The 19,424-nt window shown below is 47.3% G+C and overlaps 1 protein-coding gene across 13 annotated transcripts in view; it reads left to right on the top strand.

Moving 5' to 3' along the window:
- Nucleotides 1–15,089, top strand: part of LOC129826217 (nuclear receptor corepressor 2-like) — a 127,016-nt gene extending 111,927 nt beyond the window's left edge. For 9 of the 13 annotated variants that reach the window (XM_055886683.1, XM_055886682.1, XM_055886679.1 and 6 more), the window contains 19 exons: nt 718–868; nt 1,447–1,590; nt 1,705–1,782; nt 1,953–2,197; nt 2,281–2,635; nt 2,804–3,043; nt 3,196–3,447; nt 3,562–3,705; nt 3,809–4,051; nt 4,242–4,419; nt 4,587–5,059; nt 7,080–7,219; nt 7,395–7,594; nt 7,804–7,923; nt 8,078–8,220; nt 8,323–8,376; nt 9,146–9,358; nt 9,633–9,809; nt 11,749–15,089. In XM_055886683.1, the coding sequence (XP_055742658.1) occupies nt 718–868; nt 1,447–1,590; nt 1,705–1,782; nt 1,953–2,197; nt 2,281–2,635; nt 2,804–3,043; nt 3,196–3,447; nt 3,562–3,705; nt 3,809–4,051; nt 4,242–4,419; nt 4,587–5,059; nt 7,080–7,219; nt 7,395–7,594; nt 7,804–7,923; nt 8,078–8,220; nt 8,323–8,376; nt 9,146–9,358; nt 9,633–9,809; nt 11,749–11,927 (3,729 nt within the window). In that variant the 3' untranslated portion in view covers nt 11,928–15,089. The remainder of the gene's footprint in view (nt 1–717; nt 869–1,446; nt 1,591–1,704; nt 1,783–1,952; nt 2,198–2,280; nt 2,636–2,803; nt 3,044–3,195; nt 3,448–3,561; nt 3,706–3,808; nt 4,052–4,241; nt 4,420–4,586; nt 5,060–7,079; nt 7,220–7,394; nt 7,595–7,803; nt 7,924–8,077; nt 8,221–8,322; nt 8,377–9,145; nt 9,359–9,632; nt 9,810–11,748) is intronic. The other 4 variants (XM_055886690.1, XM_055886681.1, XM_055886687.1 and 1 more) reach the window with 4 other exon arrangements.
- Nucleotides 15,090–19,424: the final 4,335 nt, after the last annotated feature.

Genomic DNA, 19,424 nt, shown 5'->3' with positions numbered 1-19,424 from the left:
TTTAGCAGAGTGACGTACAGTTAGTGCATTTATTTTAAGGCAGCTAGGAGGGACACCCACATATCACAGTCATGGTAAGTACATTTTCCCTCAATAAAGGAGTCAGAGCTAAGTCAGAGCTAGTAAGGGTGGGTAAAAAAGTGTTAGTTGACGAAAGGCGTTTTTGGGGGGGGACAGGCCTGTGCGTGCTCTCTCTCTCAGCCTCCCAGCAGGCTTACGTAAACCCTCACTAGCCATGGCGCAAATCTGACTCGCACTGAAAGTGTGCCAGAGATATGACTCAATAGCCCTGACCAAACCCGCTGCTGCCGTTCTGTCACCTAGTGTTAGCACTGCAGAGTGTGTGTGGGGGGTATTGTCTGAGACACAAATTGTGTTCTTATGTGACTAGGCTGCTGCTGGTATAGTAGTGAGCAATTCAATTTGTTTAGCGTGTGGGCTCTGTTGCAGCAGCGGTCGGGACATAAAGCTCTGTATTCGTTGAATTATAACGTGACATCCACGCGCATTACAACAATTGCCACACAATTCTCCGATTGGCATCAGTGAACGATAAACGATCCGTATGATCTTAATCATCGTCACAATAAAAAAATAACATTCAGGACAAATATGCATCTTACAACAACGAGCAATGAAAGGGTTAAACTGACATCTGCTGTATCTTGTGGGGTGATTGGCTGTTGTGTTCCTCTGCGTTTGTCCCTCCCTCCACAGGGCACCCCGGCTGACGTTCTGTACAAGGGGACCATAACCCGTCTGATCACGGAAGACAATCCCAGCAGGGCAGAGAGGGAGCGGGACGAGGCCCTGTCCAAAGGACACGTGGTCTATGAGGGTATCAGCGGACACATCCTCACCTATGACCGTCAGTTCTCTAACCTTCTAGAAACACCGTGCTACTACTCTTAGACTACCGTTCAAAAGTTTGGGGTCACTTAGAAATGTCATTGTTTTTGAAAGAAAAGCACATCTTTTGTCCATTAAAATAACATCAAATTGATCAATTAGGCCAGTTGTATTGCTTCTGTAATCAGGACAACAGTTTTCAGCTGTGCTAACATAATTGCAAAAGGGTTTTCTAATGATCAATTAGCCTTTTAAAATGATAAACTTGGATTAGCTAACATAACGTGCCATTGGAACACAGGAGTGATGGTTGCTGATAATGGGCCTATGTAGATATACCATAAGAAATCCGCCGTTTCCAGCAACAATAGTCAATTACAACATTAACAATGTCTACACTGTATTTCTGATCATTATAATGGACCAAAAATGTGCTTTTCTTTCAAAAACAAGGACATTTCTAAGTGGCCCCAAACTTTTGAACAGTAGTGCACATACTGTAACAACAGGAACAGAGGCATCGCCTTTAGTCTTGAAGAGTTAAAGCCACCTCTCAATGCCCTCTGTTGACTGTTGTTTGTGGCGTGTTTTCCTCAGGCCTACCCTCTCAGAACCCTAAAGAAGACAGCCGGGGCCAGCCTGGGGAGATCTTGGGGCTGAAGCGCCCCTATGATGTCATGGAGGGAGGGATCTCCAGGGGGCTGCCCATGAGGGACTCTCTGTCTGCAGCCAACTGTGAGGGTAAGTTGAGGAGTCCGCTACCCTCTAAGAGCTCTAGCATGTACTTTACATAGACTAGAGTCCTACAAGAACGTAAAAAATGCTACTCTTTCTTCACTCCCGCACATACTTCAGGTCTGATGGGTAGAGCCATGCCCCATGAGAGAGACAGCCCACACCCGACCCACCACATCCGTGGTTCCATTTCACAGGGTAAGCAAATAGACTCACAATTTTTTTATATTCCATACACTGCATCAGGGTATGGTCACCTCGCCTAGTTGTACAATCGCTCAAGAGAAGTTAATTGTCAAAAAAGTTCCAGTCTGACTTCAAATTTGAACTCCTGTGTGTTTGTGTTCCACCCCTCCTCTTCCCCCCAGGTATCCCCCGTCACATGGAACCCCAGGATGGCTACATGAGGCGAGAGCCCAAGCAGATGAAGAGAGAGGGCTCCCCGCCCCGAGGGCCTGGCCAGATGGCTGACCCCATGAAGGGACGAGACGGCATGGTGCCCACCGTGAAGGAGGGGGGCCGATCCATCCACCTCATCCCCAGAGAGGAGCTACGACAGATGCCCGATGGCATGATGATGGCCAAGGTTGGCAAAGATGGCATCATAGCACAGGTGAGTGGAACGCCACACTGTAGATGCACTGTGCGTCAAGGAAATAAAAGCAAGAAAAGATATTCAGTGTTTCCTTTTTTCAGGGTGCTCCTATGAAGCAGGAGCAGGGTGGCTTAAGGAAGGGGCATGACGTTCGTTCCATCATCGCCAGCTCCCCACGCTCCCACTACGGCATGCCCCCTCACCTGGAGATGCGGGGGCCTGAGCAGCGGGGCCGCTACGAGGAAGGTCCTAAGGGTCGGCCCAGCGCTGTGGTCAGCACGGCCAGCTCCATGGCCCGCTCCTCGCCTCTGGCCATGGGGGGTGAACAGGGTGGCAAGGCCCACCACAGCCCCGTTGGCTACGAGGAACACAAGGGTGGCATGAGGGCTCCCTACACTGGGCCTTCTCACAGAGGATCCCCCCTGTCCAGAGAATCAGGCCAGCGGCAGCATGAAGGTATGTCACACACTGACACCGGACTGTGCACTGTCGTAGAACCTGTCCGATTGTAACGCATTGATTGTTTTTCACCCTGGGTTGAAATGAAAAGAGCTCATGTGAAGCCCTCTGTGTTTGTGTTCTGAAGCATCCTTCTCTCTCCCGTCTCTCCTCTGTGTGGTCCAGGCTCCAATAAGAATCAGCCTCAGGAGCGCAAGTCCACACCCACCCCTAGGGAGATGAGCTCCGGCAAGTCACCGCTGCCGGGCGTTGCCGAGCAGCAGGCCCAACAACAGGCCCAACAACAGGCGTCCCTGGCGTCGTACGAGCGTCTGCTGCAGGGTCTGGGGGCTGACGTGTACCGAGGTCAGATCCCCCTGGCCTTTGACCCTGCTGCCCTGCGTCAGGGCATCCCCATCGACCCAGGTACGTAGTACACGACTGGACCATTCTCGTGTCCACTGTACAGTTCTACATAGGAGCTCCTTCAATAACTGCTCTTTCTGTGTGGTTGGGGGGACGGTGTACGTGACTATATGATGGCTTTATATGGTCTCTTTGTCTTCCTCCTCATTTAGCAGCCTACTACCTGCCTCGCCACCTGGCCCCTAACCCTGGCTACCCTCACCCCTACCCCTACCTGATCCGGGGCTTCCCCGACACGGCGGCCCTGGAGAACCGCCAGACGCTGCTCAACGACTACATCACCTCCCAGCAGATGCACCAGTGGCCTGCAGCCGCCGCCATGGCTGCCCAGCGCTCAGACCTGCTGAGGGGGCTCTCGCCACGGGACCAGCCCCTCCAACTGCCCTACTCTGCTGCCCCGCGCGGTGAGCCTCACTCTGGTCATGGTGCAAACATACACACACAAAAAGTAGCCTAGCTGGACCAGTGTAGTGCAGTCTGTAGTTTTGACTAGTGTTGTTCTTTCTTCTTGTTCCCAGGGATCATCGATCTGTCTCAGGTGCCACACTTACCTGTCCTGGTCCCTCCCTCTGCAGGGTCTTCCGGCTCCCCTATGGACCGCATCACCTACATCCCTGGAGCCTTCCCTAGCCAACCATACACCTCCTCTCCCATCTCACCAGGTACTGGACTGGACTCTACACCAGCCAGCGTTCTGTGTTTTAAATGTGATGCTGTGTGCCGGACTCATCTGTGTTTTGTTTGTGTCTCTCCTGTGCTGTGTAGTTGGGCCCCAACACATGAGCAAGCAGCACGGCACACCGTCCTCTGCTGACCGCGAGCGGGAGAGAGACCGCGAGAGGGAGAGGGAGAGAGACCGCGAGAGGGACAGGGAACAGGAGAGGGAGAGAGAGAGGGATCGCGAGAGACAACGGGACAGAGACAGAGAACGGGAGAGAGAGCGGGACAGGGACAGAGAGAAGGGGATCTCTCACGGCAACGTGGAACATGCCCCCATCTGGAGACCAGGTGTGTGAAGATATAGACCCACTCACTGCCTGTTTGTTTTTCTGCTATTCAATTATTACACTATTATGTTATTACCATGATAGTAGTACATTTACTGCACATTGTCTGTGTTGGATGTCTATGCTGTTGTTCAATGAGATGAAATGAGCTCTGTGCTGTGTGTAAAGTATCTGTACCCTCCCTCCCTCAGGCACAGAGCACAGCTCAGGTGGTAGTGTCAGGCCCTCCTCCCACTCTGGCTATGGCCACCAGCACTCCCCGGTGTCCCCTCGCACCCAGGACAGTGTCCAGCAGAGGCCCAGTGTCCTGCACAACACTGGGGGCAAGAGTCTGCCTGTCAGCGACCACAACAACCCCTCTGTGCTAAGGTAACCTGCTTGGTGACATGCATGGTTGGATAAATGGCTAAGTATCTCCTACTGCACGTGCCTTCTTCTGTGGTTCTTCTAAATATGATGTGCAGATGGTGGTGGGGGTTCGTCTGTGGTTGGCATGTTTACTGACTGTTTTAGTGATTTTTGTTTTCCTCTGACAGGTCCATGCCAGGCTCAAATCGCTACCCAGGCTACGGCTACCAACAAAGCATGGACTCTAAGGAAATGGGCCGGGATGGGGGCAAGAGTAGGGGAGGCCTTCCCAAACACACCCAAGATCAACATGGGCCCTCTATATCCTCCAGCAAATCTGACCCCAAGCTGGCCAGCCCTAACCAAGGGGGTTACCCCAGCCCCTACCCCCAGGGCTCTTCAGCCTCTCACCACTCAGGGCGACCCCCTCACCTGCTGCCCCCCCAGTCGGATAACGCTGCTGGCCGTGGAGAAAGTGGCACACCTAGTAGGGAAAAGACTCAAAACAAACCGATGTCCGTTCAGGAACAAGAGCTCCGAGCACTCGGTAAGACCACCATGACTGCGGCCAACTTCATAAACGCGATTATCATGCGTCAAATTTCTTGTGAAACGGGGATGCCAGAGACGGGCTCGCTCGTGGCCAACAGCGCCAGTGATGGTAAGACGCTCTGGATCCCAGGGTCCCCTCATCACCCAAACCCTCCCCTCGTCCGTCTGTGGCCTATTGCACGCTGTGGTGGTTGGGCATTATCAAATCAGTCCAAATTATTTTTGACATATTTATTTTTTTGTGATCTTTTCTACGCTATGCTATTAACGTAGAGAACTATAAAAAAAATATATATCCAAACGTGACCATCTAATTATTATTTAACACGTTTTGACATTGAGAAGTAGAAAAAGTCTAAACTGGAGCTTACTTAGACAGAATATTAAGGAGATGAAAGCAGCTTACGAGCTGGATAAATGAAATTATTAAATGACTATATATTGACCATTATTATGGTACAAATACAGAACCCAATTGGTATTTCCTTGGAGAGAGATCCTAGATGCCCTTTAAGGTATCATTCATAGATGGCTCAGTGGTTGGAAGATTTCAACGTAAACATTCATTGCTGCTTATTTTAATTTCCTTTTTATTGAGGATGTGGCTGTCTTTACCATGTGGCACCCCTCCCCCCTCATATTGCAATCTTAGTTCACCTGTAGCATTCAAGAGTTCCATATTAGAAACTAAATAAAGTAGCCTTGTTATCAATATATATGAGCATAGTAGTAGCATAGTGATGAGCATAGTAATTCTGTAAGTATTTGATTCATAGTTAGTAATGACACCTTCCTTACAGATATTCGCCTCACAAAATGTTCCAGAAATAAGGCGCAAATATTGCTAGCTAGATTACCTAAATGACAAAGAGAAAGCTTAGGTTGTGTGTGTCAGTCGGTGTCAATATAAACCAGTGTGAAATGTAGTAGGAAACGGTCAGGCGAGCCTGCCAGGGTGCATCACGAGAATAACGCCCCATCAGCCACCAGACAGACAAACAACCTCCCCGGGGCTCCAGACAGCGTTGATCTTCCTCTGGAGGAGGGTGGAGGTGGGGGGCAGGGAGAGGGCGTAACGGGTGGTGGAGAGATCCATAAAAAGATCCTGGGGGAGGGGGGTGCTGCAGCTTCTGGCCCCCAAATCTCTGCATGTCCTTATTACGCCTCACTGTAATTTATTCTGATTTTTCCACATGCAAACCGCTCAACGCGGCTTTTCCATCATTAGAAATGCAATATTGTTTTCTTGTTTTTCCATTTGTAAAGCTATGTGCCACATCAACATTTATGACATGCCTATAGGGAAAGTGTGTGCATGTCGAGGTCAGATGAGTGTTGTGGTATAACATGCTGTGAGAGGTATGTGTATGTATATATATAATCACACACACACACACACACACACATATATATATATATATATATATATATATATATATATATATATATATATATATATATATATATATATATATATATATAATATATAATATAAGAACACCTTCCTAGTATTGAGTTGCCATTTTATGTCACCTCTAAGCTTGTCAGTGATTTATGCTTCTCTCCTTTGAGGAGAGTTCAGTATATAAATAAGTCCGTAGTGTTCTGAAGTAGCTTGACACATCCAACGCCACTGGCTGACAACACATTGTAGAGACAGAGGATTTCTGCATCAGGAAAACTACCGTTGAGCTCTTATGCACAGCACATGTGTCACTTACGCAATGTTTATCGAGCACACCGTATGCTGTGCACATAATGGACTTAACACATTTATATATTTGTTTGTTCTATCATTTTACGACAAGCTCTCGTCAGGTTTCACCTTTAGAAACAGGGAATACTAATACACTGTAGTTATAGACTTCCTGTAAGCTGCCTCTTCAAATTGACCCAGGAACCTGAATTTTCACCTTCTTTGTCCCCTTTGTGTGTACATGGTGGTGCTGCTTAATGTGTGTGTGTGTGTGTGCGCTTGTGGGCACCACCCTGTGTGTGTGTGTGTGTGTGTGTGTGTGTGTGTGTGTGTGTGTGTGTGTGTGTGTGTGTGTGTGTGTGTGTGTGTGTGTGTGTGTGTGTGTGTGTGTGTGTGTGTGTGTGTGTGTGTGTGTATTGTCCTGTCCCCTCAGTTCAACAGAAGATGATGCCCATGGAGCAGCATGGTCTGTACCGGCCTCCCTCTGAGGAGAGGCTATCCCCGGGCCAGCAGCCCCAGTCCCCCCTGGTCAAAGGCAGCCAGAGGGTGGTCACCCTGGCCCAGCACATCAGTGTAAGCCCCCACACAACTACAGGAATATATTTTACTATATCATATCACTTACATTTACCATCTTAAAGATGATTTCCCGTACAGTTCTTCTTAAAGTCTGTAGGAATGAGAAGCAGACAGGACGGAAGGAGAGATGCTGTGTCTGACCCGTATCTGTGATGTGTGTGGGGAACAGGAGGTGATCACCAAGGACTACACCCGGCAGACCCAGCAGGCCCAGCAGCAGGTCCCTATGCAGCAGTCTTACCATAGCAACTCTGTCCTGGACCTGACCCGGCCCCCCAGCGCCCCCCAGGCCCCACCTGCCTCCCAGGAACCCAGCCAGGGGCCTCGCTACACTCCAGAGGGAGCCGGAGGGGATCGTGCCCGAGACAGGTACTGCCCAGATTTTATACTGTATATGGCACCGCTCTGTATCTTCCTATGAGTGTCGCATGTTATGTACTACGTTTAATCCTATGTGGAAATGCAGATACCGAAATATTACTGACATGAATTGATATTGAATATTGTTTAGATGACTGTGCATGCTCAGCCAGACCACAGTGGCTCATTAGTGTGTGTGTGTGTGTGTGTGTTCCCAGGTCCCCTCAGCCCAAGGTGTCACCTGTCAATATGTCTACAGACGGCATTGAGCCCGTGTCCCCTGCCGGAGCCATGTCTGAACCAGAGACACAAGGGGCCTCCTACCCCAACGAGCAGAGGTAAGGTCTCACCCTACCTCCCTTCCTCACACGGATAGAAATCAATCTCTGGACTACTCTTGGTTAAAAAAAAATGAGGATAATAGCCGTAGTGTAGGAAGCAGTAGTACAGTAGTTCTCCAGACGCTAACTAGATGTGGTCATCTCCCCACAGCATGGGCTCTCGCTCCCCTCCCAGCACCTCCCAGCCCCCAGCCTTCTTCAGCAAGCTCACTGAGAGCACCTCGGCCATCGTCAAGTCCAAGAAACAGGAGATGATCAAGAAGATGACCGTGGTCGGCAGTGACGCCGACTTCAGTGAGTCCCACCACCACAGTGACCGCATACAGCATTGGTACTGTAGATACTGTAGTCATAGACAGAGAGACTATGCTCTAAAAATACTGTTTCCACATCCAGATCCTGGTCAGCCAGGAACAGAGATTTTCAACATGCCTGCTTCTACCACTGCAGGTAAGATGCAGCATTTCTAGAAATGATTGTGGGATATTAGTGGGGAGAGGTGGATTATTGTTACTCTCAACCACAATGTTGTTGTATAACGTGCTTAGAGTAGTATTTGTAAGTCGCTCTGGATAAGAGCGTCTGCTAAATGACTTAAATGTAAATGTAGTAGTTTTTCTGTGATTTATGCACGGTAGACTGTTAGCTAGATTTTCTGTTTATGTGACTCTGTTGTGGTATAGATCAGCATGGTACAGCAGAGAGGTTCTCCTCCAGCTGGTATACATACGGCCACGTTCCCCTGATGAGCCCCTAGCTGACACAGCTAGGCTTTTGGCTGCGGCTCCGGAGCATGTGCATCAGCATGGCTACTCACAGGAGACTGGAGAGAGCAGTAGCTACGTGCTGGATGTTATTTAGAGTCCATCACCTCTCTCTGTTGTGGCTATCCTCTGGAGGCTCATAACCTACATAATGCCCACTGACAGACTGAAAGCTGCGTCAGCACAAACCAACATGTCTCTCTCCATCTCTCTGAGGATGTGCTGACTGGTTTATTCTTCCCCTCTCTGCTGTTCCACTCTCTTTCTCTCACTCCCTTTTCTTGCTTTCTCTTGTCCCCGTCTTCCTTTTCTCTCCCTCACTCCTCCATTCTCATGTTGGCCCTTTTCCATTTGTCTTCTGTTTTACCATATCCTCTATCTATGTTTCTCTTTCGCTCTCTCTCCCGCTACTCAATGCCCTCTCTAACTTCCCCCTGCCACTTCCTGCCTCTCAGGACCTGTGAGTATCCGCAGCCACCCGGCTCCCGAGGTGTCCGGTAACACCATAGGGCTGGAGGCCATTATCAGAAAGGCCCTGATGGGAAAGTATGATGACCAGGCCGAGGAGCGCCCTCCCTCCTCCAATGCTATTAACCCCATGGTTGCCAGTGTGCCTGCCGCTATGCTCCCCGCTGATGGACGGACGGAGGACTCTTACTCACTGCAAGGTGTGATATTACCTCGTAAATCTCCCTCTGTCATAAGCCTCCAATCCGAGTCGCAGGGCTGTTGGCCGGGTTGTATGTACTGGTGTTCAGAGGGCTCAGTATTTCCATTATGAAACAGTAATGTATGTGTAACAAATCAAGTGAATTATTCATTCTTTCAGCTTTGCTAGACTAGTTTCTCACAGTTGTAACTTCAGATGTATGGGAGATAAATGTGAATAGAATTGGCCACTAAACCACAGGGCTGTGTTTTGTTCTGTCTCTTTTTGTGTAGGTGGGGGGAAACCAAAGGGCAGCGGGCGTTCTAACGGACGGAAGGCCAAATCCCCCGGGCCGGGCCTGTCAGGGGGGGAGAGACCCTCCTCTGTGTCCTCTGTCCACTCTGAGGGGGATGCCAACCGCCGCACGCCCGTCACCAATCGTGTCTGGGAGGACCGGCCCTCCTCCACAGGTACTGCTGCCCACTGCCCCTCTCACCTCCTACCAACATCTCATCTCTCACTGCACCTCTCACCTCTATCAACATCTCATCTCTCACTGCACCTCTCACCTCTATCAACATCTCACCTCCTATCAACATCTCATCTCTCACTGCACCTCTCACCTCTATCAACATCTCATCTCTCACTGCCCCTCACCTCCTATCAACATCTCATCTCTCACTGCCCCTCTCACCTCTATCAACATCTCATCTCTCACTGCCCCTCACCTCTATCCACATCTCATCTCTCACTGCCCCTCACCTCCCATCTACATCTCATCTCTCACTGCCCCTCACCTCTGTCAACATCTCATCTCTCACTGCCCCTCACCTCCTATCAACATCTCATCTCTCACTGCCCCTCTCACCTCTATCAACATCTCATCTCTCACTGCCCCTCACCTCTATCAACATCTCATCTCTCACTGCCCCTCATCTCTATCAACATCTCATCTCTCACTTTCCCTCTCACCTCTATCAACATCTCATCTCTCACTGCCCCTCTCACCTCTATCAACATCTCATCTCTCACGGCCCCTCTCACCTCTATCAACATCTCATCTCTCACTGCCCCTCTCACCTCTATCAACATCTCATCTCTCACTGCACCTCTCACCTCTCACCTCTATCAACATCTCATCTCTCACTGCACCTCCTATCAAAATCTCATCGCTCACTGCACCTCTCACCTCTGTCAACATCTCATATCTCACTGCCCCTCTCACCTCTATCAACATCTCATCTCTCACTGCCCCTCACCTCTATCAACATCTCATCTCTCACTGCCCCTCATCTCTATCAACATCTCATCTCTCACTGCCCCTCTCACCTCCTATCAACATCTCATATCTCACTGCCCCTCTCACCTCTATCAACATCTCATCTCTCACTGCCCCTCTCACCTCTATCAACATCTCATCTCTCACTGCCCCTCATCTCTCACTGCCCCTCACCTCTATCAACATCTCATCTCTCACTGCCCCTTTCACCTCTATCAACATCTCATCTCTCACTGCCCCTCTCACCTCTATCAACATCTCATCTCTCACTGCCCCTCATCTCTCACTGCCCCTCACCTCTATCAACATCTCATCTCTCACTGCCCCTTTCACCTCTATCAACATCTCATCTCTCACTGCCCCTCACATCCTATCAACATCTCATCTCTCACTGCACCTCTCACCTCTATCAACATCTCACCTCCTATCAACATCTCATCTCTCACTGCCCCTCTCACCTCTATCAACATCTCATCTCTCACTGCCCCTCACCTCCTATCAACATCTCATCTCTCACTGCACCTCTCACCTCCTATCAAAATCTCATCGCTTACTGCACCTTTCACCTCTGTCAACATGTCATCTCTCACTGCCCCTCACCTCTATCAACATCTCATCTCTCACTGCACCTCACCTCTATCCACATCTCATCTCTCACTGCCCCTCTCACCTCTATCCACATCTCATCTCTCACTGCCCCTCACCTCTATCAACATCTCATCTCTCACTGCCCCTCACCTCTATCCACATCTCATCTCTCACTGCTCCTCTCACCTCTATCCACATCTCATCTCTCACTGCCCCCCTCACCTCTATCCACATCTCATCTCTCACTGCCCCTCACCTCTATCCACATCTCATCTCTCACTGCCCCTCACCTCTATCCACATCTCATCTCTCACTGCACCTCACCTCTATCAACATCTCATCTCTCACTGCCCCTAACCTCTATCCACATCTCATCTCTCACTGCTCCTCCCATCTATCCACATCTCATCTCTCACTGCTCATATTCAACTGTATCAAAGACAGGAAACCAATCACCTTTAAACCCTGTGAGCTGCATTCTGCTGCCTATGGCATCATGGTCAGTACTCAAGGATTTATTGTTGCTGTTCTTCCTCTTGCAGGATCCACACCCTTCCCGTGTAACCCCCTGACCATGCGTTTCCCAAGTGGCATGCCGGTGTCAAACCCCTCCCCCACCCCCTCTGGCCAGTTAGGGGCTCAGGGACAGGGCCGGTCCTGGGAGGAGGAGCCTAAGCCCCTGCTGTGTTCTCAGTATGAGACCCTGTCTGACAGTGAGTGAGAGACCCTGCCATGGAACAGAACAGCACTCGCCAACTAACCACCTCCACTGCTGCTGCAGGCACACACCTGACACACACACACACACACACACACACACACACACACACACACACACACACACACACACACACACACACACACACACACACACACACACACACACACACACACACACACACACACACACACACACACACACACACACACACACACACACCATTCCACTCTACAGCTCCATCTCCACCCAGCAAGGGAGTACAACAGGACCTGACCTCTGGGCCTCCCATCTCACACAGCTGACTGACGATCACAAGCACCGATGGGGGTGTGCTGAAACACTGCTGCTCCGTGTTTCAGTGTATGCAGTCACTCCAGGACTACTCTAAAGGACAAATCACTTGTTTTTTTACTTCATTTTTTCCCCTCTTACTGGCCTTATTGATACGAACACATCAACTCATGCGCTTGTTTGTATACTGTTCTAGTGTCTTCTCCGGTTTGTGGAAGGGACTTGGTACGGACCCATAATCTGATGCTCATGTGTTTTAATTTGGCCTGCGGAGGGATTCACTTGCCCTGGTCAAGGATGGATGTGTCCTCTGCTTGTACAGGAAGCCTGCTCTGTTCAGCCATGTCAGGGCTCTGAACAGGGATTCAACCTGGATCTTCAACTTGGAGAAGCCTGCTGCCCCCTCTGACCAGCAAACCCAACCAGAGTGGACATGCATCAGCACAGAAGTGTCTGTCTGTCTGTCTCTCTCGCTCTGCGCCAGTGACCCCATGGACAGGGTGTGAACCACACAGAGTTCTGTTTGGAAAGGTCTGCTAGGGAAGTGGTCTTCCTACACTGGGTCATTTCACTGTGCAGAGGGCAGGCGGACAGACATGTAGCCAGGCATGCCATCTATTGTACAGTACTGTGGACACTGAGTTCAGACGGCCTGTGCATTTCTACTACTGTTAGAATGCATCAGATGATGGACAGGAGGAGGAAACAACACAGGAAAACAATGTCTTTATTTTATTTTCTCTTTTTTAAATCCAGCCAGTCCAGTCCTGTGTTTGAAAGTGAGCTGAGACCTTTAGTACTTTTGATCGTGAATGTTTTGATGGTGTCAGTTTATCTCTTATTTTCAATGATCTATCTTCGGGGGTTTACAGGGTATACATGCTGTCCATTGCTGATGTCATCATACATTTGAAATGTTATTGGAGGACGGTGGTGGCATACGGTCTCCAGACATCCAATAGAGAGAGCGGTCTGTGGGTGTGATGAATGGCACTAAGAGACAAGTGACACTTTCTCACTGTTTTTATATTAACCATGTCTGTGTTTGTTGAGAATGTTTTTGGATGTTAAGCACTTAGTTGTCAATTTGTTCACAACGGCATTTTTAGGAATCTGTTTCGGGCAGGCGAGAATGGAGTCGAGAAGAAGAGTGTAGAATCCTACTGTGGAGGCGTCCTCCTTTAACATCTGTTTCATGTGGTCTTGCCACCAACATTCTTTAGTGCTCCCAAACTCAAGCGCCAATCACAGCTCTAGTGAAACATGACCTAGTCTGCTTTGAGTGGATGGAGATCAACCTTAAAGCTGCTTTAGGGCAAAATTCCCAGCATCAGAGTTGGAATTTGCTTGCATTAAAGAGGTGACAAATAAAAGCCATCAATGTTTCTATGCCCCTTGGTCCATGGCGGTGCTGGCTGTGGCTGTAGTGAGCCCCAGCTGGAAGCCCGTCTCTTGGATGGAACTCCTAATGTCTCTAGGGGCTGCCTGTTGTGACAGTCTGACCTCTGATCTTTTACTGTCTAGAGGAAGAGGAGCTCTGCCTTACGCCAGGCCAGATGCACCTTCTTATCTAGACCCGATTTTGTACAGCTATAAGATATTTCTAGTGTTAAGTGCCATTTATTTGACATAATACAGTACTGAAGTTACCAAGTGACGCACAATTTTTTTGATTTTTCTTCCCTATCATTTTTCTTCATGCCAGGGTTATACGTGTCCATGCAGGGAAATGTTGAAACCAAGAGCAGATGAAACGTCCCTCTTTTGATTTTTTTCTAAATCTGTCACAGCCTTAGCTCTTAACTGTCACATATTCTGTCATGATCCTGATTCAGAGGAGGTTTAAAGTCCAACAGTTGGTGTTCATTTACCATGTGTGATTTTAAATTTTTACCCATTTTAAAGGCCATCTCTTTGTTGTTGATGTGGTATATGACAGTGTTCATGGCTTGTATTGAAGCAAGAGAAGCACAGTTATTCTCAGTGTGACTGTTGTTGAGGGCAACTGCGGTGTGTCATCCTGCCCGGTCCACTAGTTGAGAGCGGGTTGAGTTAATCATGATGGAGACTTGTTAGTAATGAACATGTGTAACAGTTGGACTGCCTGTGCTCTCCCCCTTCATCTTCACTGGATTACGTAAAGTTTCTTACCCTGGCTACCTAAACTGGTCATGTTTTAGATCTAGTCAGTCAAGGTGGAGCTCAAATTATAAGTTTTTAACTGGGCCCAATAAAGCAGAGTTTCAGCCTCTCTACTTGTATATCAATTTACTATTCATGAAGTCGTTGGGAGAGCAAAGTGACAGTACATTTTGATATGATAGTAAGACAGAACCATATCTACATGTTAGCTAAATAAATAGCAGAGGAAACTAGAGGAATCAGTTTGAAATGTACTGATGTGTATTTGAATGATTTCTGTTTTTCCCCTCTGGTTTCTGTTTGTTCTTCCACTGCTTGCTTTGATTACTGTCATGTCACTCTCCGTGCTAGAAGTTAGCGTTTCATTTGTAATGAAAAGAATGATTCAAGACGAACGAAAAACGAATTAGTCGAATGGCCGATGCGATCCCTGTATTGTGCAAGGGTGGGCGGGAGAGATGGCATTGACAAATGTTCAACCATATTGTGCATAATGATTTCTTTTTTTATTATTATAACCCACTGTATAATAGCAAGGATTGTATATAGAACTGAAGAGATGTAAATATTTATGTGGCTTGCTGCAAGGTTGGTATTTACAGAAAAAGTATTCACACTGTTTAATTCTACATGCCCACCAGCAAGCTTTGTGGATAGCAGTGTAACAATGAAAATAAAAACAACACTGCCTTAATGTTTAAATAAAAAGCTTATTGCCATTGAAACTCATGCTGTCTTTTTGTATACTTTGACTGTAATTTATTACAGTGTTAAATGTAAATGTGTTAAATGTATATTATCCCCCATTGAATAGCCTATTTAATAGAGGTAGACTCGGGGATATGACGTAGATGCAGAAAGTAAACTGCGTAGTTAGTTGTTGCAGAATTGACCCAAGAGTGATGAAGCGCGACACCCCACTTCTCCGCTGTTTTAGTGCCCTGTCTACCACACGTGAAGTGAACCCTTGCACATGCGTAGGGTGTGTGACTGTGTGAGAGCAAAGTCTTGCATCTCGCTCATCTCAATGATCTGCGGTGCTGCTCATGGCGAAGTGATTTTGCTGAGTCTACCTTTTTAAAACGAAAGTAAAAGCATTAGACTATAGATGACGCAGACAGCTATCTTACTATTTTAGGGAACACAGGAACTATGATCACAGTAACCTCATTCCCAGGCTCAATTGCTACTGCATGACAGCCGGCCAGTTTACCGATCACTGCACCTGTACACAGCCAATCTGTAAATAGCACACCCAACTATCTCATCCCCATATTGTTATTTATCTTTTTGCTCTTTTGCACCCCAGTATCTCTACTTGCACATCATCGTCTGCACATCTATCACTCCAGTATTAATTAATAAATTGTAATTATTTCGACCTCTATGGCCTATGTATTGCCTACCTTCCTACTCTTCTACATTTGCACACAATGTACATAGATTTTTCTATTGTGTTATTGACTGTGTTTGTGTAACTGTTGTTTTTGTCGCACTGCTTTGCTTTATCTTGGCCAGGTCGCAGTTGTAAATGAGAACTTGTTCTCAACTGGCCTACCTGGTTAAATAAATGTGAAATAAAAAAAAAGATTATGATCACAGTAAATACACTGAGTATACCAAGCATATACCAAACATTAGGAACACCTTTTTTTATACTCCGTGCAGTGGAAACCAGCTACCACAAGTGGGTGCTAAACTCTTATTGGATGTGGGTGTTATGAGAGGAGCTGCCTGCATAGTTTTGCCGCACCACTTCTCTGACACACTGAGTACCATTAAACACAGGAAAAGGAATGTCACATTGCCAATCAAATAATTGGTTAATGAGGGGGTTAAATGCAGTGATCTAAGGACATAAGGTCACCTATCCTTCACTAACTGTCCAGACCTTGTGATTTTCATTTTTTATATATTTTCCTTTATTATTTCCCCCTAACCCTACCACCCCTCCCCTAATTGGAGTACAATAAGGGACAAAAATAGCCAGCTTATACAAACTACATACACTGACAGTATATTTTCCATTAGTTTTCTTTTGTTTGTTTTTAGTCCCAGCCTTCTGCTACCCTGAACACCACCCAGTTTAGATTCCTAGCTGCCATATATTTTTCTACTGTCCTGTGATGTTTCACAAAAGGTCTGAACCTTTCTATTCTCATTACGGCTGTCCCCGAATTAAAAAAAATGTTGGTGTGTTTTAATAAAACCAACTATATGCATTGACCGTGTCTGCTACTTGAATCTTACTCTTTGATGCCTCGAAGGCGCCAAAGATCTAGATCAACTGAATAAAAAAAATAAAAAACGTAACCTGACCCAACTATTCTCCCGCTCCTGCTGGCTTTCTCAGATTCTGCCATTACTCTCCTGAAGTTGCGATAATAGGCTACAGGAGGAGTCGGCAACCTTTCTCATGTGGAATGCCAGTTATGGTTTTCATATGCACATTTTTGTTGAACAGTTTCATTTAATTTATAATAAAGTCTTCATATGTGAAAATCCTTGTCATGTGGTTAATCAACATTATATCCAGATCTAAATGAAATTCATACAAACCTAAAAAGTAACTTCTATTTCCAACTATGTAACATTGCCAACTATGTAAGAATAGCCTACATTAAAGCCAATAAATAAAAACATTGCCGCCTGCAGGTAGAACATATCCTGATAAAAAGAAATATCCTAAAAATCACATTTGCTACACATGGCCTGTCTGCAACGAACTTGAAACATTGTAACTATCAACTATTAACTTGGGTCTGGCCAGAAGCTTGCGCGCTAGCAACATTGTATAAAATATTCTGGGCCCTCAGAGTTTCCCGTGCCAGTGAGCTCGGGACAAACACCGCTGTAGGTTATTTGCCCAAGGGATATGAAGCAGCGCTTGACTTGGGCACCTGAGCTGAGTTCCGGCACCTCAAATTGTATAATGCTTGAGCTCCTGTTCCTCTTATAGAATATTAACTCCAAAGTATTGTGGAGCTCCTGCACCTAAATCTAAACAGGACCAGCACCCAAAATAAGTACCAGAACCTATTTCAGTCCAGGTCAAGCATTGATAAGAGGCCTATTTTATGACGTTTCCACTATATCAGAGCATGACATTTTTCCCTTTCACAATGAGGGGATATCAAAAGGGAGAGAGCTAGAAAGTTTTTTCAAATACATTGAAGTATTGTAATTCTCAATGGATGTAAAAACAGACTTCATTTGCTTGCTTTTTGAGGTGAAGAAAACATTACTTTGAGAAGCTCCACAGGTCATTAGTGGTGTGGCATTAACCCAATCAGAAATACTATCAGATCATCTAATGTCAGCGGTGGAAAAAGTATCTAGTTGTCGTACTTGAGCAAAAGATACCTTAATAGAAGATGCCTTAATAGAAAATTACTCTATTAAAAGTAAAAGTCACCCAATCTAAAAGTATTTGGTTTTAAATATACTTAAATATCAAAAGTAAATGTAATTGTTAAAATATACTTAAGTATCAAAAGTAAAAGTAAAAGTATAAATAATTCCACATTCCTTATATAAAGCTAACCAGACAGCATAATTTTCTTGTTTTTTATATTTGCTAAAAAGGAAGGGGCACGGTCCAACATTTACAAGCGAAGCAGTAGGGATGACCAGGGATGTTCAGGGATGACCAGGGATGTTCAGGGATGACCAGGGATGTTCAGGGATGACCAGGGATGTTCTCTTGATAAGTGTGTGAATAAGTACATTTTCCTGTCGAGCTGAGCATTCAAAATGTAACGATTACTTTTGGGTGTCAGAGAAAATGTATGGAGTAAAAAGTACATTATTTTCTTTAGGAATGTAGTGAAGTAAAAGTTGGCAATAATATAAATAGTAAAGTAAAGTACAGATACCCCAAAAAACTACTTAAATAGTAGTTTCGGGTGTTTTTACTTAAGTACTTTACACCACTGCCAAATTGTCACATTTACATGCCTACATTTGCGCGCAGGACAGGTAGCCTATAGGCCCACTTCTATGCGGGCATTCTATGCGGGCACGTCCTTACTCAACAGTAACAGGAGCGCTCCAAACAAAAGACAATTACTACATCGACAAAACTCAAAAATAGAATTCAATCAAACTTATTTCTCACAAGTGTAGCATAGGTTGTGCACTCTGCGAGCAATGTGTCCACTCAGACAATGAGAACAGGAAGACTGGAATAATAATATTGAATGCATTAAATAAATGACCATTAACCGAAGTAACAAACATTGTATATTAGAAATTGTAGGAATTAACACTAAATGTACTTCTGGTGATATATGTAATGGGGAATTGATATACACTAACAATCAAATGCAAACAATTCACACATTGAAGTTATAAAATAATGAATGTGCACAAATTGGTGGGAGAGTGCATCGTGCATCTTGGCGCATGGTCAATCTGACGTCTGGGCGCCCTCGTAGCGGGCCCCGGACTGGGCGCCCTCGTTGCAGGCCCCGGACTGGGCGCCCTCGTTGCGGGCCCCGGACTGGGCGCCCTCGCTGCGGGCCCCGGACTGGAGGGCGTCGCTGGAGGCCCCGGACTGGAGGGCGTCGCTGGAGGCCCCGGACTGGAGGGCGTCGCTGGAGGCCCCGGACTGGAGGGCGACTCTGGAGGCCCCGGACTGGAGGGCGACTCTGGAGGCTCCGGACTGGAGGGCGACTCTGGAGGCACCGGACTGGAGGGCGTCGCTGGAGGCTCCGGACTGGAGGGCGTCGTTGGAGGGAGGAGACGCAGAGACAGCCTGGTGTGTGGGGCTGCCACAGGGCCGACCTACAGGAGGCCTGGTGCGTAGAGGAGGCACCGGATGAACCGGGCTATGGGGGAGCACTGGAGCTCTGGTGCGCAGCCTTGGCACCACTCCTCCAGGCTGATTGCCCACTTTAGCCCGGCCCCTCCAGAGTGCAGGCACAGGTCGAACCGGGCTGTGGGGAGCACTGGAGATCTGGTGCTTACCACTCGCACCTCTCCACTTGGCTCAATGCCCACTTTAGCCCGGCACAGGCGGAGCGCAGGCATAGGACGAACTGAGCAGTCCCAGCGCCCGGAGAC

The sequence above is a fragment of the Salvelinus fontinalis genome, chromosome 28 (genome assembly GCF_029448725.1).
Source record: "Salvelinus fontinalis isolate EN_2023a chromosome 28, ASM2944872v1, whole genome shotgun sequence".
Lineage (NCBI taxonomy): Eukaryota > Metazoa > Chordata > Actinopteri > Salmoniformes > Salmonidae > Salvelinus > Salvelinus fontinalis.
Note: the sequence above shows the minus strand (reverse complement) of the source record. Positions and strands in the feature narration are given on the sequence as shown.